The following is a 25,985-nucleotide window of genomic DNA, read 5'->3' on the forward strand; positions in this document are numbered from 1 at the left end:
GAGGCGGGCTCAGGGTCACGTGACAACGGAGCGAAGATGGCGGCGGGCGGGCTGAGCGCGAGGTATGGGGCCGCGGCCGCTCGGGCGGAGGGGACGCGGAGGCAGCATGGGGGAGGCCCCGGCTCTCGTCTGCGGGCGGACCCCGCTCCGCGAGACCGAGGGCCGGGAGGGGCCGGCGGGGAGGGGACGCGCGGCGCGGGGCCGGGAGGTTTTAACTGCGGCGGGGCGCGCGTCGGGCTGGCCCCGCCCCCGCCTCGCGCGCGCGGTGAGGCCCCGCCCCCCCCGCTGAGGGACCCTCAGGGACCCCCCGGGCCCAAAGGCCGCAGTGACGGGGGGTGTTATGGTTATTTAATTGTGTCGCACGAGATGAGGCTGGGCAGGACTCCCTGGGAGCCGTAGCTTTGGCGGGGTCGAGGCTCGGTCTGCGCTCCCATGGCGGGGATGCCCGACGGACGCTCGGCTCTTCCCTGAGGGCGAGGGGCGCGCCGGGGCCGCCGCACCTCCCGAGGGGCTCCTGCGGGCCTACGAGTCAAAATACACACGTGGAGATATGTAACGGAAGCGATTCAATGAATCTCGTGTTCAGTGATCGCCTTAGTTCGTGGTTTCGTTTCTCCAGAGTACGTTATTTGTTATAACGCTGTTACGTTTTGGATTTTCCGTAGTGCCTAATTTTTATTAAATGAACGACACCTCTGTTAGTTGTGGTTGTATACAGAGAGCTTTCCTTCCTTGGAGCTTTGTTGGTGAGGGGACAACAAACCAAGGTCTGTTTTATTCACAGAGTAGGTTGTGAGGGAATGAAAAGCAGAGGGGTTGGCTTTGCTAGGCTGGGGCTCAGGTCTGACAATAAGTGAAAGAAGCTGTGTGCGAGACAAGTGAAGGCACTGATCTGACATGATCACTGAACTGGGATTCATTGAACTGCTTCTTCTACATTGCTGTTCAATTCTTGTTAAAATTCTGGGCCTTTGGGTGCTCTGTGTGGGCTGAAGAGGTTCATGTCAGAGAAGTGCACCCAACTATTGAGGAATGAGCGGGGAGAAATTATGTGATGGGTGTGCTGGAAATAACAGGTGTTGTCATTCATTAAGTGTCACCACATGTCAGAAGTTGCAGATGACTTTCCCTGCCACAGGGAGTTATTTTAATAACGTTATTCTAAAAATAAGGCGCTGAGTGTTCTTGTGCAGACAGTCTTTGTGTGGGGAGTTGGGGTGTTTAAATCCTCATCTGTAATACGTTGCTAACAAGTCATCATTTGTCTAAATGAAATACTCCTTTTGGCAAATATCTTTTCTCTGGGGTGTTGTAGGCAGACTTTTTTTTATTTTTGACTGCATATGCCAGGGTCAGGATGTGATCTGTAATTCCTTATAGTGCAGGTTGGCTTTTCACAGAGCTCTCACAAAGAAACCAGAACCTGAGTGTAAATGTTCTGGTATCTGTGTAAAAATGGTGCAGTTTTTCACTTCACATCATTTTATGCTCTGCTTAGAGTGGAGGATAAAACCGATGGAAGAATTTGTTTGAAGGAGAACACTGAGTGTAACAATAAAATACTGCTCTATTAAGTTTTCAGTATACTGCTTTCATTAAGTTTCTTGTTAGGAGCCTTAAATGTTGAGCAAAATCAACCTGAGCTGGTAACCTGCTATCAGTGTGAAGCTTTGATATGAATTCACAGGTCTTGCTGTCTCAGTTGTCACCCTCTCTGTGTTTTTCCTTGGTATTTCTAGGACATCTGAAACTCATTAGCTAAAAGCTAATGTTCCCTCAATCATTTTTCTCTCATTGCACTATTTGCTGCAAGTTAATTGCAGGTTTGAAAAATGTAAGCTAAATGGAAGACTGAAATAACGTTCATCATTAAAATACTCTCCACCTTTTCCTTGTGTTTGCAGGAGCAGCAGAGAATTATGGACAATTCTGCTGGGCAGATCAGCTTTGAGAGAACCAGTAAGTTCATGCCCTGGTGGGCAGGTTTGGCCATCACTTACTGGGCTCCATGGCCAAATACATAATTTGTACACCTCTTCGAATATTAGTGAAAATATTTTTTGCTGCTCTTCCTTCTTTCTCAGCTTGTTTTTTGTTCTCATACCTCTGCTACTTGTTTATTCTTCTACTGCTTGTTTACAGCTGCATGAACTGCCTGCAAGGGTGTGTGGGAAAGGTGGTTTCTTTTCTGGAGTGGGCAAAGGTGCTGCTGCCTGGATTGCCCTGGGGTGTTCATGTGTGGTACAACTATTGTCTTATTTTAAAGTCTGAAGCCTGTGCTTTCAAGAATTTGCCCAGATAGGAATCCAAATGTTTCTAAATTAAATTCACTGCCTCCCTTTTCCTCACCCTCCCTAGGAACAGACAATGCTGTTCACTGCCCCGTTCAGTGCTGCATCTGGGATCACTCTGAGCCACTGACACCTGCCTTGTGTTGTTCCTATCTCTTTGTGGTGGTGGAATTTCTTTGCTTTGCTGAAGATTAACAGATCTAATGTTTGGTAAAGCACTTTGAAGGGTCTGTTCAGTGGTGTTTGGTTCTGTTTCAGGCCCAGATCGCTGCAGAATTGAACAAGCACTGGCAGAGGCTGTTAGAGGGACTGTCATACTACAAACCACCAAGGTACAGTCACTGCCTGATTTTAGCAATGAATCTCTAATGTGAGAGATATTAGAGAGATATTAGATATTATATTATCTTCCTAATAAGTAGAGAAAGGTTACAGAATGTTGTTGTATGAAATATTGCACGGTCACTGAAAAAAAGCAAATGTTCACTTTAAACTGATAAAATGGAGAACTTTAAAATTATGCCTATTTAATTCTTTCCTTGAGATTGCTGCATTTTTAATGACTAGAATTTCTTTTCACTTTAGTACGACTTCAGCAGAAAAAATTAAAACTGATAAAGATGTAGCTGCTCCACTGAAAGAGTTGGGTCTGAGGGTCAGCAAGTTTTTGGTGAGTGAAACTGCTCTTGGATAATTTTTTATACCTGGAATGAATTGTTATGGGAATCTGATACTGAAGCAACCTTTGTGATGTTGAGTAGTGAGAAACTTAAGATCCTTTCAGTTCAAAGTAATCTAAAGGGTGCTGAAGTACATGTTGGGGCTCTAGGTCAAACTTCCAAAGTGATGAGTAACCTTGAGGTGCTGTGGTTTTCCTGGTCCTTTTCAGCAGCAGCCACCTGCTATTGGTCTGAGTTGGGTTCTTCCAGGCCAACTGCTGAGCTAAAAAACTGATGTCTCTTAAATCAGTTGCCTTCTTTGACAATCCTCTCAGTTTACCTGCAAGGTTCTGTTCTTTAAGCCAAAAGTTTAGAGTTCAGTGACTGATGGTACCTTTATTTAAATGACTGATGCTCCTTTAGCTGAAGTTAAACTGCAGCTCAGTGACATTAAAGCTTGTGTATTTGGCTTTAAAAGAAGTGCTGATTAAAGCATCTGGTGCAAAAATGTTCTTTTGGCATGTTATTTGTTTTGAAGATAAGAGCTGCCTGAGTATTTGGAGAGAATCTTAATCTTTAATGCATTCAGTTGCCTTTTATTAATTTCTGATAATTTTTCTTTCTTTTGTTCAGGGTCTGGATGAAGAGCAGAGTGTGCAGTTGTTACAGTCTTATCTTCAAGAGGATTACAGAGGAACAAGAGACTCCCTGAAGGTCCATAGCTCCCATTTATGTTCTATTTACTCCACATCTTTCCTTAGTAACAATTGTTTTTTGATGCAAATGGCTACATGTGAGTCCTAGTTCTGATGGGGAAATGGCTTTGTAGCTTTTCTCTGGAGCTGCACCCAGGCTTATCTCTTCCTTCTTGGATCTCTGCAGGAACTCAGCTCCTCTCTCTGTCAAAGGAATACAGGAAAGCTACAGATTTGTGAATGGGAGTGGAGCTGAAAAATAAATATGTAGTTAAAAACAAGTGTTTTGGCTTTGTGCTTTGGAATCTGTCATTCTAAATGAACTGAACTGGAAAGAAAAGTTGTTTTTTATTTGTTTCAGTCATTTTGTGAACATATATTTTGTCAGTAGGTATTTATTTTGTTGTATTTTGTTTACAGACAGTTCTTCAGGATGAAAGGCAAAGCCAGGCTCTGCTGCTGAAGGTTAGTAGATTCCATTTGTATTTTCTGTGGAAAAGATCTGTTGGCTGCAAACCTACTTTATTTCTGTGGAAAACCTTGAAATAGTTGAAGTATTCCTTTATATAAAGGATGGCTTTTAGAAGGTGCCTCTGAAATTGAGGAGTGTGCATGTAGATTTGAAGAGCGTCAGTAATTGCTACAGAAATGTACTTTTAGGCATGATATAAGGGAATTTAGCTGGGTAGATGTACACTGCCCTATTTTCCAAAGCTTGTAGGTTTGTGTGTCCCTGTCTGACATGACAAGATTGATGATAATTTCTGACAGAGGGTAATAGGGATGTCTTTTTGCCTTTTCCATGTTTTCTCACCTAACCAGTGTAATTATAGAGCTGTCGTTATGGCAATCCTAGACTGAGTTCTGTAACGTTAATGAAGTGTTGGGTTTTTTTCCCCAAATTCAGAACTGCTCAGTTGAAATTCCATCTGTATTCCTGTGGTGGAGGCCTTGGCAGTGGATGGGAGAGGGAGGTGGCTGGGAGTTGGACACTGTGCCAGGTTGGTATTGATGGCACTTTACATTCACAGCTCGCTGACTACTACTATGAGGAGAGGATCTGCATCCTGCGCTGCGTCCTGCACCTGCTCACCTATTTCCAGGATGAGAGACACCCTTACACAGTGAGTACAGCACAGATGTTATTGGAACAGGCTAAAGATGGAAGCTGTGGGGTAAAAAGCCCACGAGTATCCATGTGAGAAGTTCATGGACTTGTTTGTTCCTTTAAGGCACAATACTTCCAGTGCATTGAAAAGTTGGACAAGGAGCTCGTTCCGAATTACCGCAAACAGTTTGAGGCGCTGTACAAAGCAGAAGCTCCTACGTGGGAAACACATGGAAATCTCATGGTATTTTGTTTCTTACTATCATTTGCCAGGCTTATAAAATTGTTTCTTATACATAGTGTATTGGAAAATACATCTGTACAGATGCAGTTAAACAGGACATTCCTCCTCGTCCAAGAAACATAAAGTTTGTTTTCTCTCTAACAGAAAACACTTCTGCTCAGAGGAAGAGTTTCATGAACTTACTGTTCCTTGTAATAAATCTGTGGAGAGCACTGGGCCAACAGAACCATTTATGTGTAGTTGTTCATGATCTCTCTGTACTTAAAGTGGCTTTCCTTGCCATTGACACAATTGTTGGCTACACAAGCTGCTGAAATGCTTCCACACTTCTCAGTTTCTGACTGCTTTGGCTGCCCTGTGAGCTTTGACATGTGATGGTGGAACTTTCCTTTGTGCAGACAGAACGTCAGGTTTCCCGGTGGTTTGTGCAGTGCCTTCGGGAGCAGTCCATGCTCCTGGAAGTCATCTTCCTCTACTATGCATACTTTGAAATGGCACCTGAGGAGCTCCTGGCATTTGCAAAGATGTTCAAAGAGCAGGGATTTGGCATGAGACAAACCAACAGACATTTAGTAGATGAGAGCATGGATCACCTCGTGGATCGTATTGGGTAAGTGTTGTGTGGGTGTTTGTGAAGTGGGTACAAAGCATAACAATTGTTTTTCTCAGGAAAAAATGCATTTGTAATTATGTCTTCCTTGTTCTGTGTGGGCCATGACTCAAAGAGGGAAATGAGAATCCTGCCATACATCCTGGTGGCAGAGAGTTGTAGAGGTGGAAAAGCTATCTTCAAAATTCAGTGACCCTTTGTTGTCTGTTCAACCAGAAAAGGTGGTTCTGAAGGTTGTAATTTGTCCTGTACTAGCATTTCAAGACAAAATTTGGATTACATGCTGTTAATTTCTTGCAATTTCTTACTGCTTCAAAGAAAGCTGAGCAAAGCAAACTAAAGGTTGCTTTTTGACCACTTAAAAATCACCTGAATTCCCAAATAAAGTTTCTGACCTACTTGTTTTTACTCTTCTACTGCTTGTAGCTACTTTAGTGCTCTTATTCTGGTGGAAGGCATGGAAATTGACTCTCTCCATGAGCGTGCTTTGGATGACAGGACAGAGGAGCACAAGTTGGCCAACAGTCAGCACATCCACCAGGTAAAACACTGGCAGAGTAACCAACCCCTCCCCAACCCTAACAGTACAGAACTTACTGTGATAGCCAAGGCACTGCTATGTCTGTAAACTCCTGGTCCTTGGGCTTGTTGGCCAAGTGCAGAAACTGGCATCCACATACCATGAGAAGGGCACAATTAGCTATATGCTTGCTGAGTAGGAATTACTTCTAGATCTCAGTTATTCTGTTTTTGATTTGTCTCTGTGCAGGAGATGGACGATCAGCTGCTGCAGTTGGGGGATGTCTCACATCATGCTCCAGTGCTTTTGGCCTGGGCTCTGCTCCGTCACACCATAAACCCAGAGGAGTCCACAAACATCATCAGGAGGTTGGGCAGCACTGCTATCCAGCTGAATGTCTTCCAGTACCTGACAAAGCTGCTGCGATCCCTCAGCAGCGGGGGCAAGAACGTGAGTTTCTTCAGTTGTACATATGAGCTTTTGAAGGTCTGACAGCTCCTGATGTACAGCTGTGATGGCAAGCAGATGACTGAACCAATGTAGTGTGTTTGCCATTGTGGATCTTGAGTACTGGATGATTTAACTCTGCACTAGTCTCTGTATAGGGCTTCATTAGACAACATGGTGTATTAGGGTAAACTGCTTTGTAGACAGAAGGTAGTGAAAGCAAATCCTTTTGATTCCTAGAAATGCTTCTTTTTTTTTTATTTCTAGTTTTTTATTTCTAGGAATTTCTAGTGATAATAGTAGTGGCAAGACTTCTTTCAGTGAAATACTTTGTGTTAATGTGGAGCTTAACTAATGACTGCTCCCTGTTTTGCTGCTCCTATGCAGCAAAGATACATAAAAAAGGCAGTTGCTTGGTGTGTAAAGCAGACTGAGTAGAGTTACAGTGTGCTTGTAATTCACAGTCTTTCCCATAACAGCCTTGTGTATGCTTTCTTTGCAGTGTACTGCCAGCACAGCTTGTATGTGTATTTATGGACTTCTTTCATTTGTGCTGACATCACTAGAATTACATACATTGGGCAATCAGCAGGTAAGCATCCAAGACCCTTTGCATTTCTTACATAATTTAAAATAACTGATGCTAATTGCCTATTAAATTGTAATCCTGCATTTCAGACTGCAGGCTTTATGTGGCTTAGGGAGACCCAAATGAGTGATTTGCTGGTTTTCCTACTGCATTTACACAATGCAAATCTAGTAAACACCTCTACAGACTGGCAGATTACTAATGAAAGAGCACATCATGTATTTGAAGTCCTATGTATATGAAACTAATTGTTGATCTGTTATTCCCAAAATAATGGAAATAATACAAGCTCCATTTTCTGAGTTGGACTGGATATTTTACAGCTCTCTGCAGATATTGTGGATGCATTTATTGTGGCCAGTTCATTCATGATGAGGAGCATGGCTTTAGGTTGTGGTCTGGGGGTGGGTGTGTTTTGGCTCCAGGAAGTAGTTACATCTTGGTGGGTAAACATGGAAACTTATATTCCAAAGATGTGGCAGAACCTCATTGGGATAAAATCCATCTGTGTGGAGTAGCTTTGATTTTTTCCATCCTATCTTCCTTTGTAGGATATAATTGATGCTGCATGTGAAGTCCTGGCAGCCTCCAGCATTCCTCAGCTCTTCTGGAAGACGGTGAGCGTGTTTGCAGCTTGTTTGACCTACCTTGTTTGTAACTAAGACCTGATAAAAGATTCCCTTTTAGGAAAGGCTGGTTGTATTTAGTGAGTTGGTTTCTAGGAGGGCCTGAGGAGCAAATGTTCATTTGCATCTATCTTTGATTTACTTTTGCCCTTTCCTGCTTTTTAGGTACAGCCTTGGCTTTACACTTGAAAAGGATACTGGAACGAGTTTTTATATAGGTGATAGTTGATACCAGGGCTGGGGCTGCAAGGATTGAACTAACTGCTGGCAAAAGCATTCTGCTTATTTTTTGTTGTCACAGAATTAGGATGATATGTAATGCCTTACAGTCTTACTTCTTGCCTTATACTTGCAGACTGCCTCATGCTTTAGTCTGTGCAAGTGTGATCTCCAGTCATTGGAGTGATACTTTTGTGCATGATTGATGTTGAATGTACAGCTTAAAAAGGAGCTGTAATCTTGTGCTATACTGAGACCCTTTTAGCTTTTCTTTTTAGTAATAAAAGATTTATTTTCTGTTTCCACCACCAGGAACCTACTGCAGGTCTGGGTATTATCCTGGACAGTGTTTGTGGGATGTTCCCCCATCTTCTCACTCCTCTCCTTCAACTACTCCAAGCCCTTGTGTCTGATAAATCTACTGCAAAAAAGGTACAGGATCTCTCTTGGTGTTTGATGATTTGTTTCAAGTCAGGGATGACATGCTCTGTGATTCTTTCTTTCCATTACATGTGCTTATCTCAGTTGTAGTCTTAGGTAACAGACATAAGCTTTTGTTTAAAAGTAGTGGACAGGGCTCCTTTAGAGTTGTGTGCTGTTGCAGGATGCTGTTTTCTGGCTTTTAGAAAGCTTTTCAACTTCAATGGTTGAAGATTAAGATTAATGCTAATTTTAGGTGGTACTGACCTGATTCATTTGATAAGACTTGTCTGAACATGAGGGCTGTGTAATAATGTTTTGGTAGGATTGTGATGTATTAGAAAGGTATTATACACCTCAGGTAAACTTGCCTGTTCCTGGAAATGGCCTGATTGATAAAATTTTGAGAAGCTCTGGCTCTTTGGCTGTGTTGTTGAAGCTCTCTCTGATGCAGGTATACAGTTTCCTGGATAAAATGTCCTTCTATATTGAGCTGTACAAGCACAAACCTCCAGATGTGATCTCCCATGAGGACGGCACGCTGTGGCGAAGACAGGCTCCAAAGCTCCTCTATCCTCTTGGTAAGGAAACTGCACTTGATCTTTTCTTACTGAAATGCTTTGGGGGATTTAGCTCTTTCTTTACCTGGCTTCTAACTCACTTGTGACTTTGACTTTGTTTCATCTACTTCTTCAACTATAAGGACTGGGTCAAACAAATCTCCGGATACCTCAGGGAACAGTGGGCCAAGTGATGCTGGATGATCGGGCTTATTTGGTACGGTGGGAGTATTCCTACAGCAGTTGGACTCTGTTCACCTGTGAGATTGAGATGCTGCTTCATGTTGTGTCAACAGCAGGTGAGGCAGGCTGGGAGTGTAAAAGAGAATAAATAATTATTAATTGGTGTCAGCTTGATGTTAGTAGTAGGACTAAACTGCTCTGAGTACATTTGGAAGAGCATGGAATACCTTTTCAGAAACCTGATGATTATTATTGTTCTGGAAAAGGCCAAGAGCATGTAGTGAAATGAGATACACTTTAGATGAGGAAAAAGTTGAGATAGATAAAAAATGTTTTTTTGATATAGGAGATGGTTGGTTTTGAATCATGTAGATATGTGGTCAGATAAATGTGCATTATTCAGGCTTGAGTACTGCTGAAGTATGATTTTGCATTCCAATGTTTTGTTTTCTTTACCCAGATGTGATTCAGCATTGCCAGAGGGTCAAGCCCATAATTGATCTGGTTCATAAAGTCATCAGCACTGATGTATCAATAGCAGATTGTCTTCTGCCAATCACATCACGAATCTACATGCTCCTGCAGAGGTGAGTCACTGACAGCAGAGGTACCTCAGCAGATGGAGCAACCTGGAAGGATAGCTGGTTACTTATTTTGCCAAGAGCTTTACAAGATGTGTGTCAGTGCTGGAACTCCCCAAGACTGATGTTGAGCTCTCAAAACTGTTCTGGTTACACATAGGTTAATGCTTTGATGAAGCAGAATGGCCCCTTTTCTCCTTTTTTCCTGAAAGGTGTGTAATTTTATCCCTTTTAAGGCAGTTTTGATTATTTACATGAAAGGGGGATAAAACATAGCATTAGAGCAGTAACTCACAGGTTTTAAAACAGTTGTACTTATTAACTCCTCCCAGAGTTAACTGCCTGGGAATTGATGTTCAGCTGTATAATTATTGTTTGCTGTGACAACCTGCTGTCTTACTAGCCTTGCTCTGGCAGTAAATTGATTTGACTCAGGTGTGAGGGGGAGGTGGCAAGTCTAGACTGAAAGTGCAGACTCTGTTGCCTGTATTTATCTGCTTAAATTTTATATGTGTGTACTTCAGTGAGAGTGAAAGAAGCTTTTTGCCCAAAAAAACAGACTAGACCACAGGTGACAGTGCCTTTTTTCATGTGTGCTGTTTCTTTTTTGTAGGTTAACAACTGTAATCTCTCCCCCTGTGGATGTTATTGCTTCTTGCGTCAATTGCTTGACAGTCCTGGCTGCTCGGATGCCAGCCAAGGTGAGGAAAGCACCTGCTGGTGAGAACTAGTACATTTATATGTAAATGAGAAGGAGTATCTGTACCTCTTCTCTTGCAGGTTTGGACTGACCTTCACCACACGGGGTTCTTGCCATTTGTTGCCAATCCACTGTCCAGTATGAATCACATGATTAGGTATTCATGTTCCCCACCCTATTTTTTTTAACCTAATCAATTCATAATGTGCAATAAGAACTTTTTGCCAGTGTATAATCTCTGTACCTGATGTCTCTCACTTGTGTCAGAATCCTGCTGTTCATGTGATGAACTCTCTTGCTCATTTCACAGTGCAGAGGGAATGAATGCTGGGGGCTATGGAAACCTATTGATGAGCATGGAACAGCCCCAAGGCGAGTACAGTGTTACCATCTCCTTCCTGAACCTGGTAACAACTCTTGTCCGGGTGAGTGCTTCTGGAGTGCTCTGATGTGACACCAGCTCAGAGCTGTTATGACTGACAAGTGAAAGTGATCTCAGCCATGTCTGAGATCAGTCTCTGTGCAGCAGGGCTCTCTCATCAATTCTTGCTTGACTCTCCCTTCTGCAGTGCTGTTTGTGCTTTCTCTGACCTGATTCTTACAAAAAAACATTTTGACTAATCTCAAATGACTACAAAAGACTAGAAATTCCTTGTAAATCTATGTCCCCCTGTCCCATGGTTTTCTCACACTTCAAAGATAATAAGGAATATCTTCCTCCAAAAGTTTTTATGTCCCCCTCCTGGTTAAATAACATTTCTGTTTCTCCTAGGGACAACTTGGTAGCACCCAGAGCCAAGGCCTGATGCCCTGCATTGTGTTTGTTCTGAAGGAAATGTTACCAAATTACCACAAATGGAGATACAACTCTCATGGAGTGAGAGAAAAAATTGGTAAGGATGTTAAAAGGGAGAGTAGGAGGGGAAGGGGATTAAAGGATCATCTGCCTTCTTTCTAGCAGCAGTTTGGGATTTGCACTGTACATCTCCTGATATTGTTAGATGCTGTGATTTGTTTGAAAATATTAGGAACGAGGCAAAAGTTTTCAAAACCTGAGTAGTCCATTTCATCTCTGTTTTAGGGTGCCTAATTCTGCAGCTGATCCATGCTATACTGAACTTATGCCCTGAAATGGATCCTCGCAGCAGGTAAGACAGGTGAGAGGTCTCACACCTGCAGCAGACTGGTTTACAGTGCAGGAATCACTGTCATTTTGTTTCAGTTTTTGAATTCAAACGACTAGGAGGGAGCTGCATAGCTGTGTGTAGTGCTGGTTTCAGCTCTTTGTTGGCATTACTGAGTACAGGAAGGGTAGCAAAATGTTAGGGACAAGAGCAAATCACATTGGTTTCTAGAACTTCTGGTAAAAAGAAAAAAAAGGAAAGAGTAGATAGATTTTCTGGGACAGACTGCCATCCACTTTCCTGTTTGGTGTACTCTGATGAAAGTAGAAGGGAGAGTAAAGGAAGGGTCAGTGGGGGTGTAGAAATGAGGAGGTTACTTTGTGGTAGTTTTCTAAGTGCAATGTGGCAAAATACCACAAGTGCTCTTGGTGACACTGTCCATTGTTTGTGTCACAGCAACGCCCCTAGCCTGCAGTCCTTGTGCATCTTCAGCCTGGCCAACACGGAGGCGGGACAAGCTGTCATTAACATCATGGGGATTGGGGTGGACACCATTGACATGGTAATGGCCTCCCAGTCCAGCAGGTGAGTGGGCTGTGGCTGTTTGGGCAGCTTCTGTGTGCTGGCTCTGAGTTATACCTTATAACTCTGATGGAGCTTCCTCTTTGAATGCTGTGGAAATAATAACTGTTGGTTGTGGACACAATTGTTACTTTTCCTTTGGCAGCAGTGATGAGTCCCAGGGCCAAGGGCAGCTGCTGATCCAGACAGTGAAGCTGGCGTTCTCCGTTACCAACAACGTCATCCGGCTGAAGCCCCCGTCCAGCGTGGTGTCTCCCCTGGAGCAAGCACTCACTCAGCATGGTGAGTACTGCTCCCTGGGCAGCCTGGCAGCTCTGCTTCTGGTGGTCTGCAAATGGCACCCTGTGTCTCATCACAAACATGAGTTAAGGTTTCCAGGTTACAAAAAGTGGTTGTTACTGATGGGAGAAGGCCTCTTCTCCCTCCTCTAAGGCATTCTTCCCCTCTGGGACAGCTTTTAAAGGATTAATCAAACATAGCTTATTGTTTGCTGCTTTGTAATGAGATTAGTGTAATTACAGAATATACTAAAACAGCTGCTGTTAATGCCTCTGGCTGGACCCATATCACATTCTTTTGGGAGACCAACTTTGTTCTCATCTTCTGCTGTGGAAATCATTATTTGGTAAATAGTTACACCTTGTTGTTTCTTCTCTTAGATTTTATTTGTGTTCTCTCCAGGTGCTCATGGAAACAACCTTATTGCTGTCTTGGCCAAATACATCTACCACAAGCATGACCCGGCACTTCCACGCCTGGCCATCCAGCTACTCAAACGACTGGCTACAGTAAGAAAAGACACACACCAGTGCTCCTTTGCTTCTCCTCTTGTGACTGACTCCAGCACTGAAATTTTTTCAAATAATTTCCTCAGGCTTTTTTGCATCAGGGAGCTTAGTGCAAGTCAGTTGAAGCAGGGTGGACTGACAGCTGTGAGCTAGGACACATGAAAAATCATCTAAAGGATCCTTTAATTTTTTTCACATGATCTTCTGCTGTTTCAGAATTCACTCATTGAGGGACATACCATGAGTGTGTTTTTTTTCTGAAAAGTGTTTTCACCTCCAGTTGTTCTATTCCCAATTGTTGAGCAACTTTCTCAAGTCACACTCTTACATACAATTCCTAGACTTTCCTACCTGGAATTTTACCATCTTACTGAGAAGAGTATCCTATGTGACTTTTTATCAGGACCTTTCAACTTTTAGACTTCTGGACTTAGTAAAAGCAGACTTTAGACTTAGAAAGCCTTTTACGCTTTTTTTGTCTGCTAAACATCTGAATATTTGTAGCTTTCTTAAAGCATATAGATCCAGAAAAGGGCTTATTTATTGCAAGAAATGTAATTCCAAAACTGATTTTTTCTTTGTCTTTTCTATTTCTTTTGTAACCTTTGAGAAATAAGTGAGGATAGAGTAGAATTGCTCAAGAGGAAAATTCGGATCACTTGTCACGTTTTTTTCCTGCTTAATGACAACTTACTTTGATAGGTTCATAGCTTCAATATTAAATATTTTTGAGTTTCAATACAATCACCTTTGTTGTAGAATTAAGCATTCTCTGCAGCATGTTTATTTTCCCCTCTGATGTTTGTTTCCATGGGTAGGTTGCTCCCATGTCTGTGTACGCCTGCCTGGGCAGTGATGCTGCCGCCATCCGCGACGCCTTCCTCACCCACCTGCAGAGCAAGATCGAGGACATGCGCATCAAGGTCATGATTCTGGAGTTCCTCACAGTTGCAGTGGAGACACAGCCTGGGCTCATTGAGCTGTTCCTGAACTTGGAAGTGAAGGATGGCAGTGATGGGTCAAAGGTACAATAGCAGATACTTGCCCGAGAACTCACTGCTTTTTTTTGGCGTATTACGGCACTGGATACTAAAATCTGATAGTTCTTATTTGTAACCTGATGTGCTTAATGTAAAGATAAATGCAGGTTGTGCTTGTGTTTAATGGATGTGGTGCCATCCCAGTTTCACTTTTCCTTGTAACTAAAGAGAAACTTTCCCTAATATTTCAAGGCAGATACTAAGTTAGCAACAGAACATCTACTAAGACCAAGGGTGTCTGTGACCTGCTTTGTTCACTCCATGTGCCGTTCCTTAAGTGACCTTAAAACACTCGTTCATGACACTCTGGCAGTGAGAAAACTAAAGATTTGGGTACAGTGGGCAATATAGTTCTCCAGCATCATAACCACTTCTAACCTCTTGTCTCCTTTTGCTTTAGGAATTCAGCTTGGGGGAGTGGAGTTGTCTCCAAGTGGTGTTAGAGCTGATTGACTCCAAGCAGCAGGAGAGGTACTGGTGCCCTCCCCTCCTGCACCGTGCTGCCATCGCCTTCCTGCACGCACTGTGGCAGGACCGTCGTGACAGCGCCATGCTCGTGCTGAGGACAAAGTGAGTTGGTGTTCCTCCACATGGCACTTGTCTTCCTCTTTTCCAAAACACTCTTTCTGTGGTTTATCAGACTGTTCAGGGTCATTTGCACCTTAGTCAGTTTGTGGTGACAGTATGCAGTGTGTGGGTTATGAGTGTGGAAGATGAGAAGCCCCAGTGTGTCAGAAACAAATACTTTTCTGTTTCTTTTATATGAAGCTAAATAAACTTGTATTTGCCAAAGCGTATTTTCTACGAAGTTTGGAACACTCAAAATGCTGCTAGGCACATGGCATGAGGGAGATAACTGATAATACTTTTGTTTATGTCTTTTAGGCCAAAGTTCTGGGAAAATTTAACTAATCCCCTCTTTGGGACTCTTCCTTCACCTTCTGAATCATCAGAGGTGAGTTACATCCAAACAGAATGAGGAGGATTTATGTACTTCTCAGAAAAGGTTTCTAAATGATGTGTGTGGCTGTTACCTCTGCTTGCAGCTTCCTAAAAGGAGCTGTGACTAAAGTGAGTTAAACACAGGCAGGAGATGAAGTGAATGCTGTCTGGCTTTTCAGAGACTGGGCGGAAATGAAGTGTCTTTTGAAATTCTGTGCTATTTATTCATATATGAAACAAAAACAGCAGTGTGGTAGCTGTGGTAATATTCATTGTAGAAGGTGTGTTGTCTGAAGTGTATTCCTATTGCGGGCTCAGGCTGGCTGGTATCATGGAGGAATTGATTAAGTTCTTGTTCTTCCTTTCTGTGCAAGTTTTTCCCTTCATTGTGAAAGCCCCGTGCTCTCACTCAAGAGTTTGAGCTCTGAGCACAGTATTCTGTCCTTATTGTCACCAGTCTGTGGTCAAAATGGCATAAGTATTGCTATTGTGGGAGAAATGAGTCTCCTGCAGAACTGGAGTATCAGCCGTCCCAAGTGATGGGTAGGGATAAATCAGAATTTCACTTACCCTGTAGAGCTCAGATTTTAATTTTTTTTTTGGTCACTTGGTGTGTTTTTTTTGTCTTCATAGCTCAGTGTCTTGGATACCTGTGCCTTAATAATGAAAATCATCTGCTTGGAGATCTACTATGTTGTCAAGTGAGTCTTTGGTAGTCTCTCCTTCATCCCTGTACTTTTTAGTTATCTAAACTCTGTGTGTTAACTCTTGATACAATCACTAACTGCAGAAAGATATTACAATTCTTCTGCAGCCCTTAGTTGAGAATGTATCAGTATTTTCCTTGTATCCTGAATAAGAATATACAGTATCTATTAAAACTAATTGTCAGCTAAGCCGAGTAAACCTGTAGTGATTGAATCACATTTTGTAGTTTTCTCCCTCTTGATTTGTTTTCCTGAAAGTAACAGCTGTTTCCTATGTTGAAAAGTCAGGATTAACTAAAATTCTGCTTTAAAAAAAATCATGGATTTTCTTCAGGGATCATGTTTTTCCTTCATATTTGATGCAAAAAGTGGGATTCCCTGCACAGGTCAAATATGTGGAATAACCTTCACTTGCAAGCTGTGTCCTTGACTTTCCTCCTTGAATCTTGGAAGAAGTATATTTTCTGACCCAAGAATAAATGAAGATAACTTCTCCTCTTGATTTGGTCAGGGGCTCGCTGGATCAGTCCCTGAAAGACACACTGAAGAATTTCTCCAGCAAAAAGCGTTTTGGCTACTGGTCAGAGTATGTGAAGTCCCTGGCACAGCATGTGGCAGAGACTGAGGGCGCCAGCTGTGCCTCCATCACCGAGTATCAAATGCTCATCTCAGCCTGGAGAATGCTGCTCATCATCTCCACAAGCCATGTAAGGGCTGCCTCTTATCTTGCTGAAAGTCTGAAATGAACTTTTTGAATAATACAATGTCAAAAGCTTCCTAGGGCCAGCTACGCAGAATTCACTGGTTTTTTCTTTCAGTAGTGTTGTATCTATGAACACAGTACAAGTTGGCATGAGCATGGTGCAAGAGGTTAGAGTGGGTGGTGTTTTGCTGTTTGATCAAAATGAGCATATTGTCCTCTGAGCAGAAGAGGGAGGTAGTAAATAATTTTTAGTGGGTTTCTAAGTAATTTTGTACTCCTGACAAGCTCTTCCTGTGTCAATTGAGGCAAGGATGCACCATTAAACAATTAGTAATTTCCGGCTTCTTGTCAATGGTAATGTAGGACTAAAGTGATTTCTGTAAAACTCAGCAGCTATAATATTGATGGATTCTTAAAGTAACGAAACAGTAAACTGATTTTAGGCTGCTTAGAAAATGCGCCTTTTGTTGTGCTGATTGATCTTTATCTTTGTTGATTTAGGCTGATATCATGCATCTGACTGATTCTGCAGTTCGTCAGCAGTTGTTTCTGGATGTGCTAAATGGCACCAAGGTTTTGGTAGGTGTTGCTTCCTATCAGTTCTTTCATTTCCTAATCGCTTATCTTCTTTGCACTATTTCTGCAGATGCTTGTAATCATAGAGTTTTTTAGATCTTGTGAAAATGGACTAAAGCAGAGTCTCTCTCCAGACTGATGAGCTGCTTAAATCTTTGTTTTGTATGTGTCACTCTTGTCATCACTAAATAACCCTGCAAAGGTCCTGGCTCTGGTAATTTGGTGGTGGTGCTTGGGCTGAGCATTTCTGAAGTGTTTCTACAGGTGACTGTTCCAGCTGTAATTCTTACAGTATTTCTCTTTAGCTCCAAGTTCCCATGTCAGTGCCCTGTCTGCAGCTGGGATCTATGCTGTGCACCCTTCTTCTGATCCTGCTCAAGCAGTGGAAAAGGTGGGTATTTTGTTTGTATAATTATTAGTCACTGTTAGAAATAATAACTTGGGAAATCATGTTTAAATAAAAATTTGGGAGATTATGTTGAAGTGTTTGTTCTAGTGAGAATCCCTTAATGATCTGGGGAGCAAACAGAAGCGTTATTGAATTCTCTTTTGGGATGTCAAATATCTCTTGGTTGTTGCTGAAGTTGTTGTGAGAAATCTCTGGTAGCAATACAGTTTATTTGGTTTCCTGCTTGCTGGTGAAAAGTAGCAAAAGAGCTTTTGTGATAGTCCTGCTTTCTAACTCTGATTCTCACAATGAAGGGAGAATGCATTCTCTTCATTCTGTGCAATGTCTTTAGTGAGATCAGGTGGTGACTTAAACTTTACTTTGAAGAACTGCTTTTATTTTTGGGGGTCATATAACTTATGATCCACACAGTTCATTCAAGCCAATATATTTATTGAGGGATCTTGTCTAATCTGAAGAGCTCTCCCTTTTTGTTGTCAGCGAGTTGAGTTCTGTGGATAAAATCATAAACTCCTTGACGCAGATTCTGGAGGGAGTACTACAGGCAGATCAGCAGATGATGGAGAAAACCAAAGCCAAAGTATTCTCAGCTCTTATCACTGTTCTGCAAATGAAGGAGATGAAAGGTGAGGTGGTGCATGTGCAGGTGTTGAGGTGCCAGGGCTGAACACACCTTACACTCAGCATGTGCAAGATAAACCTGTGGTGCTGGTAGTAGTGCAGGGTGCTGAATGTAGTCACCAGCCTGTAGGACTTCTCTCCTTTTTTCTTCCTTTCTTTAGCTAGTTTTGGAAAGAGGTGAAATTTATCATTCATTCACTCTATCTCCATGTCTTCCCTTCTCTTGTCTTTCCCTGACAATAACCCTTGTTTGATCAGTTTGGTTCCTGTATGTTTTTGGAAACAGCTCAGTGGATGTGTAAGTCAGGCTCTCTCAGAGTGACCATAGAGCTTGGATTCTGACATGGGTTTCTAGTTAGAGATGACAAAACACCCAAACACAAGAAAGGGAACATTTTGTAACAAACCACAAACACCAGTCTGGTCATTACTCCTGTCCCTTGTGGGGCGTCTGGCATTGCAGTAGCACTTGAAAACCCTCAGTGGAATCTGGGCAGTATTTCTCTATGCAACACATACAAAGGCAACTGTGATTAAAACTTTGTCAGGCTACTTGTCTTTGTTCCTTGTCCTACTGCTTTGGCACTGCAAACTTGTATATTTTGAAAAATAAAGCAGAGGGTTGGTTTGATTTTAATTGTTTTCTTTGCTGTTGAATTTGAGTTTCTAGTGATGCTGGTAAAAGGTGGGGCAATTTATTTTAATGGTTTTGATAAGAATGTAGTATTCATATGGATTCAGAGACCATAGACTGCACCCATTCTGCATAAGTTGATACCAGCAGTCTGAAGCAATGGGTAGGAATTGCTGTGGTGGAATAATCTGTCCAGAGTAGTGCTTGATTTGTGTTTTGACATGTCATGAGCTTATATGACTTTGTATGACAAAAACTGCATGTTTTTGTTACTGAGTTGAATATAATCCCTTAATATATTCTTCTAGACATAAACATCTAATTTAGTCACAGCTCCTCACATTGTTTTGTTGGTTTTGAAATGAGAACACAATAAATGCTAAATGAGAACAGAATAAATGCTAATTCCAAGAAATGTGGCTCAGTGATGTTACCAGTTAAACTGGAAAGCCGAGTACAAGGACTGTGTGTTAACCGGTGTCTGTTGTGTGTGTCACAGTGAATGACATCCCCCAGTACCCCCAGCTGGTGCTGAGTGTGTGTGAGACTCTCCAGGATGAGGTCATTGCACTTCTGGACCAGACTCGGCACAGCCTGACCTTGGGAGACGCTGCAGATGACAAGGACAGTATGGAGACTGATGATGCCTCCCGAGTAAAGCACAAGGACCAGCGAGATGGGGTAAAGGACCTGCTCATCTACTCTGTAGTCTTGCCTCTTCTTTCTAGACAGAAGTTTTATGATGCTTGGAATGACTTTCCCTTGTAGCCTGCTGCCTTCAAAGGAAGTTTCAGCAGTTTCTATTTCAGAATTACTCGATGTTTTCTTGGCTCACATCAGTCTGGGAAGTTGGCTGTTGCTGCCTCTTCTTCAAATGAGTGTTAGTAAATGCTTTTGAGATTTCTCTTGGTACAGCCCTGTACCTACCTACCTTTCCTTGACCCTGCAGGTGTGTGTTCTGGGTCTGCACCTGGCTAAGGAGCTCTGTGAAGTGGATGAAGATGGAGACTACTGGCTGCAGATTACTAGGAAAGTCCCTGTGCTTCCTACCATCTTTGCTGCACTGGAGATCAGCTTGAGAATTAAACAAAACCTTCACTTTACAGAGGCCTCATTACATTTGCTGCTGACCTTAGCAAGAACTCAGCAGGTAAGAGATGCAGAGAAGTGAGACCACATAGCTGTACTCTTTAAATAAGAAAAATCTTTCTCAGTTTTTATCTCATTATACTGTCTGTGAATGATGAACTGTAGATAAAGGATGTTTTTTGGAGGCTGGCAAGCAGCAGATCATGTATGTATACCTGCTTAGTGTGCCTTGTTCTCCATACTGGGATGTGTGGGAAAAGCTGAATCAGCCAGGCAGGCCTGTCATTTACAGTAGGCACTTTCACTGAATGAATACTGAAATGCAAATTCTTCATTAGTTTTAATAAAGTGTTATTTATTTGTTACAAATTCAACTTGTCTGGGGCTTTAGGTGAAAACAAGGTTGTTCCAAAGCCCTTTGCAAAGATTATATATGTGACAAAGCAGGTGATGAATATAATTCTGAGTACAGTTACACAGGTTCAGTTTTGCTTTTCTTGATGTTGAACTTTTAACAACATAAGAGGTGTGTGTAGATGGAAGTTCTGTAAAAGGATGGTGACAGTGCAAACGACAGAAATATCTACTGCAACACAAGTCTCTGCAGTCTCAGAGAGCAGAGGCACAGATCCCAACAGCAGTCTGTTCTTGTAGGGAGCAGCAGCAATGGCTGGAGCTGGTGTCACCCAGAGTGTCTGCCTGCCCCTCCTGAGTGTGTACCAGCTCAGCACCAATGGAGCCATTCAGGTGGGTGCTGCTTCCTTCATTCATTCCAGCTGGGAGTGCACCTGGAGAGCTTCTCTTGCCCTCACAGACTGTGGCTGGAGACTGCCAGAACGGTGTGGAGGGAAAAAGGTCACTTACTTTTGTATGTGATTTGTTCAGACATCTGCTTCATCCCGGAAGTCCCTGGATGCCCCGTCCTGGCCCGGGGTCTATCGCCTCTCCATGTCCCTGATGGAGCGTCTTCTCAAAACACTGAGATACAACTTCCTGACAGAAGCTCTGGACTTTGTGGGTGTCCATCAAGAGAGGATCCTTCAGGTGTGCTACAAACTGCCTCTGGGCTTCACTGGGCTCCTCTGTTTAGCAGCAGTGGGAATGAGTCAGAAAGGGCAGAAGCACTGAAAGTCACTCCTGCCTTGGGGAGGGTTACAGTGGAAATAACTGTGAGAGGAGGATGCCATGTTATCCCATCTGTCACTTACCTGTCTGTTATCATGGCCCTGATTTACTTATCTCTCCTTCCCAGTGCCTGAATGCAGTACGGACTGTGCAGAGCTTGGCCTGTCTGGAAGAGGCTGATCACACTGTTGGCTTCATTCTTCAGCTCTCAAATTTCACAAAGGAGTGGCATTTCCATCTGCCACAACTTATGAGGGACATGCAGGTAGGAATCAGGATATTGCTGTGGATAAGACATTGCCTTGGAGTGCAGGGATTTGGTTGTCTTAAGAGAAAATGGCACTATATCACTTTTTTATTCCCACTCCTTTAATGGCAATTACAACTGAGGTTATTTAACGGCCCATTTTGTCAGTACCTTGTCTCAAGTGAGGAAATATAATTGTTGGCTTACTTTCAGTTCTTAGTGCCAGGTGATTTCAAGAAAATACTGGGAAATTAAGAGACTGTAGATCCTTTGTGATCACAGTGCTGTGTTTGGATGTGCTAGCTTCCAGCAGTGGCAGTGAATAGACAGGGTTTGAGCTTTTATGAGATTTCTCCCTGACTTTATTTCTTTCAGGTGAATCTGTGTTACCTGTGCCAGGCCTGTACCTCCCTCCTGCACAGCCGTAAAATGCTTCAGCACTACCTGCAGGTGAGGATCCTACACCAGGCTTTAGATTAAGTGTTGCATGACCATGTTCTGTGTTAGAAGGAAGCATTATTCATTATCAAGGGTCTTGGATATTGAATGGATTGTTGATAATCCTCATGGTGATTATTGACACTCACCAACAGTTAGAATTTGCGTTTCTTCACAGCAAAAAAAAATGTGCAGAGAGTAGTCTGGTCTCTGAAAGCCTTCGGACTGTGTAAAGTCAGTCCTAGATAACCAGCAGCCTGTGCTGAATGGTCTGTTATTATAAGGAGGCTGCATTGCTGAAAGACTCTGGAGTGCCATTAATTAAACCATTGTTGATCTGGTGTCCTTGATTTGATTTAATTTGTTAAAGGGAGATAGTTTGTGTTCTTGGGACATCTTTAGATGCACGGGGTGGAGATGATGCATTGCTGCTGCAGTGTTCCTTCAGCATGGCTCAGGCTTGCTGTGTTGATCATTCTTTTTCCCTGAATGTGGAATCTAAACAGCCTCTGCAGCTGCCTCCCTGCAATGCAGTGTCTCCCCAGCCCACACCAACTGTAGATCCTCAGCAAGTGACAGACTTTGGGTGCCGTATTTCCTCACTCTGTTTGTTCACAGTGTATTTTTTTTTCTCAAAACATTTGTCCTAGTGCAAAATAATCATATTTGTCATTCAAGACTTTCCCTTTTCTATCTCCCCAGACAAAAAATGGTGACTCCCTTCCATCCAGCATGACTCCCCGAGTGCAGCGGAATCCTCAGGCCTCCTCCAAACACCCCAGCCCCGAGTCAGAGACAGCAGAGCAGAAGGCCCTGCTCACAGTGCAGTACAGCCTCCTCAAAATCCTCAGCAAGTCTCTTGCTGCCCTGCGCCACTTCACCCCTGACGTCTGCCAGATCCTCCTTGATCAGGTGGGCTCTCCAAAGGGGGCAGTTTCCAGCATTTTCAGGGATATTCTGGGTCTGTGTCCTGCTTGATACAGTGACCCCACTGTGTACCTGTCTGCTCTTCTGCACAGAGCAGGAAGGCAGGAGACAAGAAATTTGCCTTGGGGATCAGGCACTGCACATTCTGAAGAGAAGACTTGGCTGAGCTTTTGTGTGATCTGCACAAGGCTGTGTGTGTGTGACATTACTGGAGCAGACAATAACCCAGTTGGTTTGTACCTTCAGTATACCATTCTTCAGGAAGAATCCTCTTGTCTTCCTCTCATGGTAGTGTGACCCAGTGCCTGGTCTCCAGGTTCAGAAAAGGAGGGTTTAATCCTTAATTCTGGCAGTGTCCTGCTGCAAACTGTTGGGTAGGGAAGGTCCTTCTGTGCCTCTTGGAGCACCCAGTACCTTGGTGTGCCAGTGATGGCAGCTGTGTGAGGAGAGCAATGGAGTCTGATTGTGCACTGCTGTACAGAACACTTCACTGCTCCAGTTGTGCACCTGAGACTTGGGAAATTATCACAGTTCTTCTATTTCTCCATCTAAAAAGCATGATAAGGGACTGGGTATTCCTGTTCCTATGGCAACACCATACTCATGGTCTCCAGGGTCTCACTCCTCTTTCTATTCCTTCACAGTCTTTGGACCTTGCTGAGTACAATGTGCTCTTTGTCCTGAGTTTCACCACACCAGCCTTTGATTCGGACGTTGCACCTTCCTTTGGGACCCTCCTTGCCACAGTCAACGTGGCCCTGAACATGCTGGGAGAGGTACTGGCCCTTTCTGTGTCTGGGAACACAGCAGTGATCCCAGACTGCTCATTCAGCTGACACTCTGAAGAGTATGAGTAGTTATTTTCTGTCTCTAATGTCTTTTTTTCCCTCAAAGATGGATAAGAAGAAAGAACCTTTCCCTCAAGCTGCAGGGCTGAATATGCAAGAAGGAACCAAAACCCTCAAGTAAGTTTCTAGTTATTTGATGTAGTTACAGCCAAGCAGCAGTCCCAGCTCCTCAGATCAGAACTGAAGTTCAGAGACATTTGTGTATCTTCATACATCCCTTGTGCATAAAGTCTCCCAATTACTATTTGACCTGGAAACCAGAGTGTGCTGACCTTTTTGGCTCCTGCTGATGTGTGTTTCTTTGCACAGGTCTCTGCTCATGTTTACAATGGAGAACTGTTTCTACCTGCTCATCTCCCAGGCAGTTCGGTACCTGCGGGACCCGGCCGTGCACCCCCGGGACAAGCAGCGCATGAAGCAGGAGCTCAGCTCAGAGCTGGTGAGCACCTTGTGCTGTCCTCCCACTGCTCAGTGTGCCCATTTCCCAGCATGGCTGAACAGCCTTGGGCTGCTCATACTGGCACATTCCTGTGCCACTGCACCCAGCTGGGGAGGGAGAGGGTGAATGATGGAATGAAGTTGACTTGTTACACACTCTAATTTCAGAGTACGCTGCTCTCCAGCCTGTCCCGTTACTTCCGCCGGGGTGGTCCCTCTTCACCTGCCAGCGGGGTCCTTCCCTCTCCCCAAGGAAAGTCTGCCTCCAAGCTGGGTCCAGAGGGGCAGGAGCCCTTGTTCCAGCTCGTGCAGGCCTTTGTCCGGCACGTGCAGAGATAGATCCTATCCTGGCCCTGCCTCCCTTGTCAGGACTTGCAGCAGAACAGTTCACCTCCACCACAGAAGGCATCACCTTTGGCAGAGCTGTAATGAGGACTGGGAAGGGAGGGAGGCCGGGTGTGAGCAGTGGTGTCACCTGAGAACGAGATCCCATGGAACTCTTGCCACCCAGGAGCAGAGTGAATGTAAGGAGAGCCCAGACGGCTCTCCATTGACCAGCCCGCGTGCACGGTCTGCTCACTGTCTGCCAGAGCATCCTGGCTGGGTACAAGCACTGAACAGTCAAAACCTTTATTTTTATAGCTTGTACCTCAGCTGGGGAAGCTGTGGCTGGATGGGGAGAGAAGATGCTTTCTGCTGGGTATTAACTCTGTTCCTAACACAAGGTGCAATCTGTGTCTCCTGTGTGGAGTCCAGCTAAGGCACACCCAAGGGATCAGCCAGCAATTCAGAGACCATCTTTCTACTGCTATTTTTGTACTGAATGGTTCAAGGCACGATGGTGTATGTGTGCTCACGCCTTCCCTTCACCCTGCAGTCTGTGTGTTGTGTGTGTTTCTGAAGAGCAAGGCCTCACTTAAGGTTTTTATGTCAAGATTCCATTGCTCCAGTCTTGCAGTTTTTTGTAACTGTGCCCTATTTATACTGATATTAAAACCTTTATAGACAGCAGCTGTGTTCATGGGTTTGTGTTGGACACAGCAGGACCAGGTCTGCAGTGCCTGGGTGGTAGTTCTGCTGAGCTGAAATCCCAGCTAATGCTGTGACTTCTGAGTGACAAACCAGAGACTGAAATGACTGTAATTAAAGGCTGATTCCCTGGGTTCCCCACAACCCACTCCTTTCTCTTACTCTCCTGTTGAGGAACTCGTAGGAGGTTTGAAATGAGCAGCACTATAAAATACTCCTCAGGGATGATTCCCCTGCACATGGTGCTGAGGGCCCTGCACAGGAATCACTGTCTGCAGTAAAGGTGCATCATGTGGTGTAGCTCTAGATCAACAAACTCTTTAAGGTTCTGAGGCTCAGTGTGTAGGAAGGACACTAAGAGAAGGTCAGTGATTATTGCTCAAAATACAGCCTGAAATCTAGACAGACTTATCTAAGGTAAGAAATCAAATTTCAGTGTAGCTGTAAGCTATTGCCCAACCAGTTATTTCCTAAATAGACACTTGATTTCTTTACCAGCCAGAACTTTTTTAATTTCAATGGTTTTAAGATTAGAGCTAGAAAATAAGATTATCTTGCTTTGAGGTTGTTTGGGCTTTTTTACCTTGTGAGCTTAAGTGCTGGCAATATCCTGGCACATTTGTTTGATCTAGTGTCACATGCCCTGAGGGCTTTGGAGAGATTTGAACTGGCTGGAGTAAAGTCTTAAAGCAGAAGGGAGAGGGCTTTGTGAGGTGGTGTGAGCATCCAAAACCCAACGTTGTTTCCATGGGGCAGCCTGTAACCAGAAACAGTTTGTGCCACGGGGAACTGGGTGTGACCATGGAGAGTTGAAGGTAAACAACTCTGCAGAGACAGCAAATGGATGAGGGCTGCCAAGGAGAGGGGAAGCAAAGCTGGAATCTGGTCCATCTAAGCAAGTTCAGTTGAAGCAGAGGCTGTTACTTGACAGCTCTGGTTGGGATCTTACCTTTTGTTACAGCTTTGGAAGTTGCAGTGTGCTCATCACTGTATTGGTGTTCAACGAGAATGGATTCTTCTAGATGTTTATTCAAGCACCAGAGTGAGTTGGTGGTGCTCGGCAGGAGCCCTTGGTGCCAGACAGCAAAAGCAGTGGGAGTGTTGGTTACATGTGTTTTAGAGCTCCAACAGCATTTTCTGAGTCGTACCTGTCCCTGTCCCTCAGGCACAGAGGGGATCCAGCCAAGGAAGGCTCCCCTGACATCTGCAAAGCAGCAGCACAAGTGTCACCTTCCTGTACAGAGTCAGGAGTAGCAGCAGATTTTC

The 25,985-nt window shown here is 43.7% G+C and overlaps 1 protein-coding gene across 2 annotated transcripts; it reads left to right on the forward strand.

Moving 5' to 3' along the window:
• The first annotated feature begins 3 nt into the window (after positions 1-3).
• Positions 4-24,691, forward strand: NUP188 (nucleoporin 188). 2 transcript variants are annotated; one of them, XM_083875720.1, is made up of 44 exons: positions 4-62; positions 1,905-1,959; positions 2,550-2,623; positions 2,877-2,961; positions 3,584-3,664; positions 4,066-4,110; positions 4,677-4,769; positions 4,878-4,997; positions 5,396-5,607; positions 6,034-6,148; positions 6,377-6,577; positions 7,077-7,166; positions 7,715-7,780; positions 8,321-8,440; positions 8,883-9,009; positions 9,132-9,287; positions 9,632-9,758; positions 10,366-10,453; positions 10,533-10,609; positions 10,763-10,877; positions 11,225-11,345; positions 11,534-11,600; positions 12,033-12,161; positions 12,304-12,440; positions 12,840-12,946; positions 13,765-13,971; positions 14,387-14,556; positions 14,872-14,941; positions 15,562-15,629; positions 16,147-16,342; positions 16,840-16,917; positions 17,220-17,305; positions 17,804-17,949; positions 19,078-19,259; positions 19,528-19,728; positions 20,322-20,414; positions 20,553-20,711; positions 20,920-21,057; positions 21,415-21,489; positions 22,180-22,389; positions 23,049-23,180; positions 23,299-23,369; positions 23,562-23,691; positions 23,859-24,691. In XM_083875720.1, the coding sequence occupies exons 1-44, from the start codon at positions 37-39 to the stop codon at positions 24,027-24,029; spliced, it is 5,217 nt and encodes a 1,738-aa protein (XP_083731846.1). In that variant the 5' UTR covers positions 4-36; the 3' UTR covers positions 24,030-24,691. The 2 variants fall into 2 exon arrangements, with proteins under 2 accessions (XP_083731846.1, XP_083731847.1); XM_083875721.1 differs by having other exon boundaries at positions 12,307-12,440.
• Positions 24,692-25,985: the final 1,294 nt, after the last annotated feature.

This window comes from Zosterops lateralis, assembly GCF_965231275.1.
Source record: "Zosterops lateralis genome assembly, chromosome: 20".
NCBI lineage: Eukaryota > Metazoa > Chordata > Aves > Passeriformes > Zosteropidae > Zosterops > Zosterops lateralis.